At 40.0% G+C, this 12,405-nt stretch overlaps 1 protein-coding gene across 9 annotated transcripts in view; it reads right to left on the reverse strand.

The window, feature by feature from the left end:
* SLC19A3 (solute carrier family 19 member 3) overlaps positions 1-12,405 on the reverse strand; it is a 58,925-nt gene that overhangs the window by 9,998 nt on the left and 36,522 nt on the right. For 6 of the 9 annotated variants that reach the window (XM_069104600.1, XM_069104601.1, XM_069104602.1 and 3 more), the window contains 3 exons: positions 9,323-9,480; positions 4,321-5,155; positions 1,500-1,692 (listed from right to left, as the gene is read on the reverse strand). In XM_069104600.1, coding sequence (XP_068960701.1) covers positions 1,500-1,692; positions 4,321-5,155; positions 9,323-9,469 — 1,175 coding nt within the window. In that variant the 5' untranslated portion in view covers positions 9,470-9,480. Of the gene's footprint in view, positions 1-1,499; positions 1,693-4,320; positions 5,156-9,322; positions 9,481-9,647; positions 9,842-12,405 lie in introns of all 9 variants that reach the window. The other 3 variants (XM_069104595.1, XM_069104594.1, XM_069104596.1) reach the window with 1 other exon arrangement.

Genomic DNA, 12,405 nt, shown 5'->3' on the forward strand with positions numbered 1-12,405 from the left:
AGATAAAAAACAAGAAAAAAACAAAACAAAACGGTTTCAGTGATCAAGATTTAATTCCTTTTGGGTAGAGCACTTGCAAGTAAAGACCATAAGAAAAAGTGTTTCTAATCAGTAATACAGGATTATTATTATTGTTATAAAAATTTGAATTAAGGCAACATTCAAGTTTTACTTCACACCTGTTCAGTTGGCTGGTGTACGATATTGGTCAAGCAATGAATCAGTTTAAATATTTGAGACTACATGACCTCTGAGGATGCATTGGCTCTAATTTGTGATCCCATAAGCTATGATTTTCCTTCTATACAAGCTCATTCCCCAAACATTATACTCTAAATTGATGTTTTCCATAGACTTTAGGCTGCCAGAAGTTCATAGCACCAAAAGCTTAAGTTAAGAAGTCCCCGATCTATTTGTATCCCCAGCACATGGTAAGCATTTAATACATTTTCATTTCTAATTTCGTTCAAAGAACTGGGAAATGCACCAAGGGCAGGCATGGATGTGCTCCCTTTCTTTGCTATCATTCAGCTGGGTTCTGTGACAACTGGATTCGATACTGAGGGGGCTCAACTTTCAGAGGTAAAGTTTATGAAAGATTTTATGGAAGCGAGAGAGTCTGTTTTCTCTGAAGAAGCTTAAATGAAGGGTTTCCTCCACACAGCTTTGAAACAGACCTTGCAGAGCTGAGAAAGAGAATAGGGCTAACGTTACTCTATTTCTCCAGAATAGACTATGGGAAGGTCTTTGGATTATAGACTGAGCTGGAAGGTGTGTCCTAATCAGAACTTTATGCAAATCAATGAGTGGTGGAGACAGGATGACATTCTCAGTTGATTATTTGATCACTGATCAGGGTTGCCAAATAGGAAGTGGTGAGTAATGAATGCCTCATCCCTTCAGGTGGTTTTTTCCCCCCTGGCATCATTGAGCGCCATCTTCACATCTGTAGCTCTTTTAATAATCTCCTTATAGCATTTTGGCTCTCTTATGAATCAGGGTGAGTCTTGGTTTTGGTGCTTTCAAAAACATCTTTAGGATTTTGATCTTTACATAATCTCTGTATCTAGGTCACTACAGGGCATCTTTATTTCCCTTTCCTGGGAACATTTTAAAAACTGGTTTCACAGAGAGGTAGGTATGGTAGGATTACCCAATAAGAGATTAGGACTGAAAGAAATCTACCAGTGAGCACACAATGGAATCACATCCTATTATGATAATTTGCAAAACAGAACAAAAATCAAAACCTGATGACACATTCTTGCCAAACCTATCATTCAACACAATTGACCTTTTCCTAGTTTCATCATTCTTAGCAAAATTCAGAGAAAGTAGCAAGGTAAATTGTTGCATTGCTTCTGACCTTAAAACTAAGAAGCATTCCAGATAGACCTTAGTTGTTAAAATGGTGCTGTTATCCAAAGCAGGAAAAGGATGGATTTTCTTTTTTAATTACAAATTCAACAAATTTAAGAGAAACACACAATAATACTTACACTGCAATGGTTATGAGAAGCATATAAACTGATTTGAAAATCAAAAAGCCGGAATAACACACCCAGATGTTGTTGGTGAAATGCATGAGGAAGAGTGAGCCAGCATCCATGACTGAGAAAATTCCTAAAGCCAGCTCTCCAAAAAGATCCCAGTTGATTTTCACATAGCCCACAGCAAAGGATGCCACGGCACCTGCAAGGAAGAGAATAAAGACCAGCTTATTATTTGTTCTAATCTAGAAAATACCTTTTTGAAAAAAAAATCAGGAATCATGCTTGATAATTCATGAATTGTAAAATCATAATTCTAGAATTGGAGGGATCAAAGACAGTTTGTAGAAGTCCTTATTTTATAGATGAAGCAATGGAAGCCTAGGGAGGTTAAGTGGGTGATTGGTCCAAGGTCACATAGGTAAAGAGGTGAGATTTGAACCCAGGTAATGATTCTGAAAACAGTAGAAAGCATATTCAAAAGGACAAGAATGCTAACAATGAGGAGGATTAAGAAAGGCTTCCTGGAGGAGGTGACAGCTACAGTATGCCTATAAGAACCAGAGGGATATTATGAGATGAAGATGAAGAGGGATTACATTTCAGACGTGGAAAGTCTGTACAAATACATGGTGTGAAATTAAGAATGTAGAACCAAACTACTGCAAAGGGAAAGTCCCTGTGGGATTTTCATTTGACAAAAATCCACTTTGCTAAAAATTCTTATATATTTTTCTTGTCTATAATGAAACATTTTGTTCCAGGGCATATTGAGACTTGAAGGTGGTATTATCTTCGAGCCCAGAACCATCACTGCTCACATGAGGAAAATGAGACCCAGAGACTGAAGCCCAGCTACTAAGTACCTGAATCAGGACTAAAATCACAGGTCATCTAGTCTCCCAGTGACATGCTTGTTCTACTTTTTACTATTTCATTCAGTACTTTCTTCCAGGGAGAGTTTCTCATATTTTTTTCTCTTCTGGAGACAATTAAGAGTCTTAATTTTTCTATACTTTCAGCAAAAACTCTATATGTCTACCAAGCACTGTGCTGGTAAATGCTTAACAACCAGCTCTGGTGGAAAAAATGTAGCGAGACACATTTTAAAATTTAATTTGCACTACTTTTCCTCCCATTACTTTATGTCTAGACATTGACAAATCAAGTCTTGATTTTTAGCATATATTGATTTCTGAGGGGTAGATATTCATGCTGAAAATTTAACAATCAGATCTCACAGGCTAGTTCTACTTGGATCCAACACATATGTTTCCTATATTCAAGATCCAGAGTTGTTTTTTTTTTTCCTTCCAGATACCTTACAATTGCAACATCTCCATATTTACTCTCTCCTCATTTTCAGTAACCAATCCTCTGACTATGTGTATTAGGGTTGTGGGTTATGCAGTCAGTTTTTTAGACAAAATTCCTACTAGTTTTGTGCTTGGTCCCTTGTAGGCATGGCCAAATTTTTATGAGATCTTAGGTCTGCCAATTAGTCAAAAAATTATTAAGAACCTACTAGGTACCAGCGTTGGTGCTAGGTACTTAGGATACAGACAACAAAGGGTGGTTCCTGCCCTCAAGGAGCTTCCATTCAGCTGGAAAACATAGCATACACATACACAGACACCCACAGGTATGCATATGTATGCACATATAATTATGCTAATTGAAGAGTTTCCTTAGGAAATTGAAAATGGTTGAGAGTTTTTTTCTATACAGAGATGACAACATCTATGTTTAGAATTGGGGGACCTTTAAAAGACAGGCTTTTATGATTCTATGAAATTTTGACTCCATTTAAACACAGGATAGGTAATAATGTTTGGAAAGGAAAATGGATATAGCTTCTGTCCAGAAACAAGTACAGAAAATCAAAAGGGAAGGAAATGGGTCCAAGTGAAGCAACCAAAAAGAATAGTTCTCAACTTCTAAGGCTCAAACTATACTCTCCAAGAAGAGAATGAGCTTGACAATGGGTTTCCTGAAAATGTTAATAAAGGCAAAGGGTGTGGAACCATGTGACTTCCTAGAAAATATATTCAAAGTCTCCTTTGATTTTCAGTTAGGAAAATAAACATCTCTATTGTTTAGTTACTTTCCAATGTCAGACTAGTCTACTAGCATTTATTAAATGTCTCCCAAGTTCCAGGCACCTTGCTAACCTAGGGAACCAAAGAAAAGGAAAAAAAAAACCACTCCAATCCCTGCTTTCAGGCGCTCACAGAAATAACAGGGGAAACAACATGCAAACAACCACGTACGAATGATTTCATTGGTGTAGGGAACTCCTGGATGAGGAAATTACCAATACATACTGACGATTGTTCTTATTTCTGTAGCTAGATGGTCCAGATAAGAATGGTATCTGCCTCAGTTTCCTGACCTGTAAATATGGAGATAATGATAGTACCTATCTCCCTTCCTCCCTTCTTCCATTACCTCCCTCCCTCCTTGGCTGACTCAGAGGCACTTACTGTGGTGCAAAAAAAAAAAAAAAATAAATAAAGTACTTTGTATACAGGAGTCATTTTATTTTTGTTTTTATGTAGTTATTTATAGTTAACATTTATATAGTGCCTACTGGGTACCAGGCACTGTCAATGTTCTCATTTGATCCTCACAACAATCTGAGAGGTAGATGCCATTATTATCCCCATTTGACAGTTCAGGAAACTGAGGAAGACAGTTTCTCCCTCATATTACATCTCAATATATCTATCCACCGGCCCACCTATCCACCTTTGTATCCCCAATGACTGAGGCATTGCTTATTAGTTGACTAAGAGTGTTGAAAAAGGAGGCTCTAGCTTTCTCTACTCACTTCCAAATGTTGAGATAGCTTCTACCGCTCCATTATACACCTGAGAGCTTTGAGACGGTGCCTTGTAATCCCACAGAAGCTGGACGTAGTTTAACACTTGGTTAAAGCCGGCCGTGGCAAAAGCCCACCAAATGGACCAGAATAGAAGATGTTTGGTCGAGTAGCACTCCTTCAAGTCCTGCCACCAGTACAGAAACACTCTCCGCACCAAGTTTCCTTGCTGAAGGTCAGCTGATTGGCTTTTTTGCTGTCTTTCTGATTTGGCAGAGGGTTCTGGAATGATGCAGCCTTCTTGGCTGACTGCTGAGCTCCCGTTAGCAGGCATCTCCAATGCTACTACACCCCTGTCTGGTGATGATCCTTGGATTTCTGCTCCCAACTTTTTATGGAAGAACATGCTTTTCTGGGGCATTGGCAGAAAAAATGTGAAAACGAATGCCACGGAGACAGAAGTCATACTTATAACATTGAGATAAAAGTAAGATACGTGTGCCAAGGAGACTAAGAGCTGTGCCAGCACGGAAGCCACAGTGTATCCCACCAGCGTGACGCTTCTACAGTAACTGGTCACTTTCTGGTAGTGTTCCACACTGACCACACTGTAAATGTAAGAATAGTAGGCCACCTCCGTGGCTGTGACCATCCCATAGAAAAATTCCAAGATCTGCATGGCTACTAATCCTTGGGAAAATAAAAGCATCAACCAGGTAATCAGAAAGCTAACTCCCTGTAAGATGATAATGGGCTTATACCGGAGGTAATCAGTCAGCACAAACACAGGGAATAACAGCACCAAGTAAGAGTAAGTCCAGACTGGAAACATCTCATTGGAGACCTGTGGGGTCACAAAAAGACGCATAACGTGACAATGAGACAATTCAAAGCTTCTTAAGTACATGAAAGATAGTGAATTAATATAGCGAGCCAACGTTTTTACGTATCTAGACATAGATATAGAAACAAACACACACATGTACGTAAATGTACACACACATCTTTGTATCTTTGCCAGGAAAACTCCAAATGGTGTCAATCAAGAGTTGGATAGGAGCAAAGTGATTGAGCAAGCATTGCCATAGCATCAGCTATGTGCCAGACACTGTGCAACTACTGTCTCATTTGAAATTAATGAAATCCCTGAAGCCTAGAATGAAATCAGTGAAGGCTGGGCCAGTAAAACAATTTCTGATCTGGTTCCTCCTGTCAGTGAGAGGAGGAACAGAAAACGAGATTTTTCCAAGAGCCAGATTTGGAAAGTTGACAGAGCTCCATGGTGACCATTTACATGGTGTATTCTGCAGATTATCAAAGGAGAACTCTGTCTTGGAAGACTTTTTCCTGGTTTGCTGCTCCCCCACGTCTTCCATCTATCTTGTTCCTCTGTAGCTCTGCACAGACTGATGGTTCTGGAATGACGCAGCCTTCTTGGCTGACTGGTGAGCTCCCATTAGCAGGAATCTCTAGTGCTACTTTATCCTTGTCTGGTGATGAATTCTTGGGTTTCTGCTCCCATTACGATGCCTTGAATGAAGGTCTTCCTTGCCTCTGCCTCTTTGATTGGTTAGGACTTCTTTTAAGGATCACCTTATATTTCAAATCAAGCCTTTCTTGACTTTTCTAGGTGCTTTCTCCCTCATATTATCTCATAAATACTATCTGCTTTTTAGTTCCTTCCCCCATGTAAGCTACTTGAGAATATAGATCATACTGTTTTTGCTTTTACATTACTCCGAGAACTACCACTGTGTTCTGTATACAGTAGATATTTGATAAGCACTTGTTGTCAAATTATCTTGCTTACATAGGCAACCAGAATTTCTTTAGGAGAAGAGGATAGAAATAAAGGGAATCCACTGTACCCAGACACCTGCCCAGTGGTGATGCAGCCTTGGGTTACACTGTACTACTCTAAAAAGAAGATGCTATTAAAAAAGAAAAAGGGATTTCCTACAAGAATGAAGTTTTCTTTTTTGACTGGTAGTCTTAAAATGGTAGAAACTAATTTGCCCTAATCATTTAAGGACTTCATATCTATCTACACATGCACACATATAGATATGTAAACACATACATATGCAATATATGCATGTACAAAAATACATACCTGAATGTGTCTATATATGCATATATGTATGTGGGGAGATATAGATACAGATATATATATATATATATATATATGTATTTATACCTATATATGTATCTATTTCTATATTGAAATTTGCTTTTTTTTTAAAATAAATTTTCATTGTTACCTTTCACTTTTTATATTACTGACACATGGCGTTCTTAACCTGGGGTAAGTGAACTTGCTTTAAAATGTAGTTATAGATATATAGCTATTTCTATGCAATCGATATAATTTGCAATTCTGTATTATTTTATTCATTTAAAATATTAATCTGAGATGGGATCCACAGGCTTCAGACAGCCAAAGGGATTCCTGAGATGAAAAAAGATCAAGACCCCCTGGCTTACATAGAAAATCAGCCTAGTATAGCCAATAGCTACCTAGTTATGGATCCAGAAGCTCCTTGCTTGAGTGCAGACTTATTGACTCTGATTCAGGGCAAACCACTTAACCTCTCAGTGCTCTAGGCAACACCTTAAGTCTCTCAGTTATAAAGAAAGTTGAGTCATCATTAGTGGAGTTCTCACCTAGGAGTGAGAGTAAAATCAGGTCCAGTCCCTATCACTTTCTCTCCTCTAATTTCCCAAGGGTTTTCCTCCTCCCTCAGGAAGAATAAAAAAGGTGAACAGTTCAGAAGTCAGCTGTGGCTTTCCATACCCTAGTCCCTCATGTTGGCAAAGAAGCTGGGGTAGTGGCAGAAGGAATGTGTTTTTTTTTTCCTCTTTCTTTAGGGCCAAGCTTCATCCTATTATATACTTTGGCAGCATTCAGTTCTTTTTTTGTTCTTTTCACTAACATTATAGTACTTTTGTCCATACATTTTGTGCCCTAGCTATAAGCTTAAACCTGTGGCAGATCTATTTGCCATTCCTTTTTGCTTCCATCTGGCCACTGGACCCAGATGGCTCTGGAGGAGAAAGTGAGGCTGGTGACTTTGAGCACTCCTGCCTCACTTAAATTTAGTTCACTTGCATTTCATGGCAAGAAAACCAGGACAAATAATAACCTCTGAGTAGGAAAGTAGCTGCCCACTGGGGATCAAACAGACTGGTCAGTTGAGCAACACAGTTTTCTTTCTTTTCCTTTCTCTTTCTCTCTTTCCCTTCCTTCTGCCCACATAGGGTATCACATCTTAGCTGATGGTGTTCTGTCCAAAGGGAATGTAAATTTTAATCTTCCTTAAAGACCAGCCTTAACAACAAATCACTCTGGCTCTTATTGATTGGCCAACAGGAGGTCCCAGGTCAAGTCCTACTTGGTCATTGGTGGGGCCCTGACTGGCTCAGAATGAATGTAAGTAGCAATTGTTTCTGTTTTGGCCAGAAACCCTCCCAGTCTTTGCCATTCTCTGCCTCATTTTTTATTAAGCCTTAATCACTGAATGGGCATTGCCTCAGTCACACTGAGACCTGCTAAAGATCTTTGTTTGAAAAGATCAAGGTCCCCCATGGCATCCTGGGCTATCTCCAGCAGCCCTGATCTCTGTCTGGCCATTGGACCCAGATGACTCCGGCACAGCCCTCCCTCACTTAAATCCAATTCACTTGCTTTTCATGGCATCACCGCCCTGATGTCATGCCCCACAACAACTTCTTAGTCCCAAGAGTCTCTTAAAAACCAAACCAAGACAAACCAAACAAAGAATCCTCAGAGCACATGAAGTATCTAATAACTAATAGTTCTCTCTAATTGACTAATATACCAGAGGTGGCTAAGTGGTGTAATGGGTAGACCTCAGTTCAAATTTGGCCTCAGAAACCTATTAGCTGTATTGTCCTGGGTAAGTCACTTTGTCTCTGTTTGCCTCAGTTTCCTCATATAAAAGGGGGATAATAGCACCTCTCAAGGTTGCTGTGAAGATCAAGTGTGATAATATTTGTAGTGCCTAGTACATAGTAGGCACTAGCTATTGTTTCATCATCATCATCATTATCATCATCATCATCATCATCATCATCATCATCATCATCATCATCATCATCATCATCATCATCATTTTGGGCTTAAGCTAAAGGTAAAATCCTAAAACTCCACAGAATTGGAACCCTGGCTCCGAGTGACCTTAGAAAAGTCACATTATCTCTGTGCTTCCCATTTCCTTCACCCATAAAACAGGGGGAGGAGGGTTGGACTAGGTGACCTTTACAGTATCTTCCAGTTCTAGGCACACCATTCTAAGAAGATGGGCGTGGCAGATAACTGTGCATTTCTCTTTTGGAATTTTCCACAAACTCACAATGAAGCAAGAATTCAGAGGCCATCAGTGGCTCTGGAGAGGAAGACAGGCTGGAGGGGCCTGAGAAGGTGCTAAACTTCTCTTGCTGCCTTCTAAAAATGTCGCTAAGCCCTAAAGGAAAATGAAATACTTCTCCTTATCTTTTTCTGCTTACAAAACAGTGGAAAGATGGGCATAGAATTTCTACATGATAGAAAATTATTTGATCTTCTTTCTTGGGGCAAATTCTTTCCATTGTTTTGTTACCCAGGTACTCTCAGCTGGGAGGTGACTTTGTTTTTTGAGTGGAGAGTAACAAAATCCAAGGGAAACTGGTACATTGTCCTTGTAAACTTTTTGAAGGAATGAGGAACAGTCCTGGAGGTGTGACAACATGGGGTTCTTGTGGACATTGGTTCTTTTTGGAAGGGGTTGAGGAGCTAAGCCACTAAATTTCTCCTACAACAAATACCAGAGAGTCCTTCAACTCATTTGTTTAAGGTGAGTTAAAGGGACATGATTCTTGGTCGCAATTTGAGAGCACGTGGGAGAGTTCAGTCCATGCAGAACAGGCAGCCCTCCCCTCCCCTCCCCTCCCTTCCCCTCCCCAATATCACAAACATGCTATTGATTCTGAATAAACTTGTCATTTGACTTACCTGACTGAGGGTCAGATTTTTATCTGGTCCAATTAAGTAGGGTACGATAAATGGTTCTGATGGTTTCATCATGGAGAAAAACCCATAGATACAGAGGATGGTGGTGGGGAAAATCCAGGACTGGCGCATTGTTTTAAAGCAATCCATGGTTGGTTAGGCTGGAATAAAGCAAAGACCATGAACAGAGACTGATGCTTGAAGATTCTCCCATAAGGATAAAGCTAAATAATGCGGGATTACTTCTACAAGCTATGTTCATCCTTTTGCCTCCATGCTATAATCAACCCAAGGCCAAAAGACAGGAATTAAAAAAAAAAGAGGTTACCTTTCTTGACTCCTTGGAAACAAAGAGTAACTTCACAAGGAAAGGGCAGTATTATGGTTCTTACTTCTTCAGCTAGAGTTGAGGCAGATTCCTGAGGAATAAAGACTACCAAGCCAAGTTCCTTTTATCCCTGTATAGAGACCATTACAAGACTCCACCAATAATAACCAGGTCATTAAGTCCAATGCCCTCATCTGACAAATGAAGAAGCAGATGGGAGTTAAAGTTAAAGTCACAAATTGAGTAAGGGAGGTCTTTTGCTCAATGCTCAATGTGTACTACTCCTAGGGCAGAAAACTCATGCAGAAGAAAAACTAAAGTAAAGCAAATACAGACCCATAACTGGTGCCTTACCCTAGGACATCCAAATCCTGGGGATGAGGGGGTGAGGTGTAGGCTTTCTCTCTGATCCCTCAATTTTCTCTTAGGTGCTAACTCTCTCCTGTGCTAACTGCCTCTTCCTCTTTTCCCCATCTAGACCTCTTGGTGAGCTAATTCAGTTATTCACTTATTAATTCATTTTCCTCTCAAAGTCCTTCCCCCCTTGGTCATATCACCAATCATGCCCTACCAAGCCTCCATCTTAGATCATTCCCATCTTCTTCTGCTTTTGTTCCTACACATGAAGGTGGAGAAAATCATGAAACAATGTTGGCCTTACCATCTCAGGAATGGGGAAGAGGAGGGAGAGAGGGAGGGAGAGAATTTGGAACTAAAAACTTTAAATAAAAATGTTAAAAAAATTTTTAAAAAGCAGTTTTTGGTCTGTTTTCTTTTATAACATGACTATTATGGAAATGTTTTCATGACTGCACATGTATAACCTATATCAAATTGCTTCCTTTCTCAGTGAGGGAGAGAGGGAAAAGGGAGAGAATTTGGAACTCAAAGTTTTGAAAATGAATGTTAAAAATTGTTTTTACATGTAACTAGGGAAAAATAAAATAGTAAATAAATTAAACTTTTTTTTAAAAGACTACGAAAGAAAAAAAAAAGGAAGAAACTATGATGACTTGCTCCACTGTGAATAGATATGACATTCTGAACTGGGCCTTCACCAATGGAAAGCAATCTTTACATCTCCTTAATGAACTAACCATCTCACTCCCCATGGTGTGTCTTCCAAACTTTTTCATCGTTCCATAAATCTCCCATGGGTCCCCTTCTCCCTCTCCTCTCAGATGAGAGCCTAGCCTTCTGTTTTACTAAAAGTTGAGTCTGTTCTCTCTGAGCTGCCTCTCCTCTCCTCCTCCTCATCTTTTATCATGCAGGGACCTTGTTTCACTATCTCCTCCTTTACTGCTGTCTCCCACTAAGAGATGGCCCTTATCATAGTCAAGGTTAACCTCTCTATGGGAAGTAGATCGCTCCCACTGTTGTTTCCTCTCCTTCATTTGTCTTCAATCTCTCCTTGTCTGCTCAATGCTTCCAATTGCCTACAGATTTGTTCATGTCTGCTCCATCCCCCCAAAACTCTCACTCAATCCATTTTTGTAAGCTTTAAATTTTTTTTTTCTTTTTCAAAATCTCTTTTTCTCTGCTGCTTTTCTGGCTTAATGCCTTGAAAAGACAGCCTAGGATAGATGCCCCTCCTTCCTTTCCCCTTGCTCTCGTTTTTTCTCTCACTCTACAGTCTTCCTTCTGACCTCATCAGTCAATAGAAATTGCCCTCTGCAAAGCAGCTATTTCCTAATTACCAAATTCAATGGCCTTTTCTCAGTCCCTATCCTTGAGCTCTCTGCAGTCTTGGACACTTGGCATTCAAGACAGTCTGTGAGATCACCTTCTTTTCCTTCACGTTCTCTTCTTTCCAGGTTTCTGGGGTACTATACTAGGTTTTTCTGAGACTGCTATTTTCTGGTTCCCTTCTTTACCCTCCCCCCTCCCCCCCCCAGCATAGGGCCCAAACCAAGCCCCACTTGGTCATTATTGGGGTCCAGACTGACTCAGGGTGAATGTAAATAGCAATTGTTACAGTTTGGGCCAGAAACCCTGAGGTTTCTCCTCCCAGATTGATTTTTTTTTTTTTTAACTAGGTAAAGATGCCATTCTTTGCCTCATTTCTTTTTAAGCCTTAATCACTGAATGGGCTTTGCCTCACTCAAACTGAGACCTGCTAAAGACCCTGGTTTAAAAAGGCCCAGGTCTCCCACTGCATCCAGTTATCCTAATCTATATCTTTCCACAGGACCCAGATGGCTCCGCTGGTGACTTTGCACATACCTCCCTCACTTTAATCTAATTCACCTGCATGTCATGGCATTACCCCTGATGTCAGGATCCTCTTCAGAGAACTAGGGACAAACAGCAACAGCAGTAACCACATACCGTCTGATTCCTCTTCTACTGTTGGACCACTGCTTATCTTTAGCTGGGTCTTCAGGTCATATTAGCCAAAGAATAGGTTTCTGCATAGGGCACTGTGCTGGGCTCTCTTCTCCCTCTATCTATTATTTGACTTGGTAATTTTACTTCCCATAGATTCAACTATCATCTCTATGAAGATGAATCTTAAATGTATCCAACCCCTATCTTGTCTAGTGACCTCCAGTCTCCCTTCTCCAACTGCCTATTAGACATATTGATGCGGATGTTTATAGACATCTTAAAATGAACATTTCTAAAACCTAATTCATTATTTTTCTCCCCAAGTTCTCCCTTCTTCCCACTTTCCCTATAATTGTCAAGGGCACCACACACCTCTCAGTCATCCAAGCTAATAATCATCCTAGACCCCTCTCACCCTCCTATCTCCAAT

The sequence above is a fragment of the Petaurus breviceps genome, unplaced genomic scaffold (genome assembly GCF_028583685.1).
Source record: "Petaurus breviceps papuanus isolate PSGF00001 unplaced genomic scaffold, PetGlider_PUasm1.0 688, whole genome shotgun sequence".
NCBI classification, from domain to species: domain Eukaryota; kingdom Metazoa; phylum Chordata; class Mammalia; order Diprotodontia; family Petauridae; genus Petaurus; species Petaurus breviceps.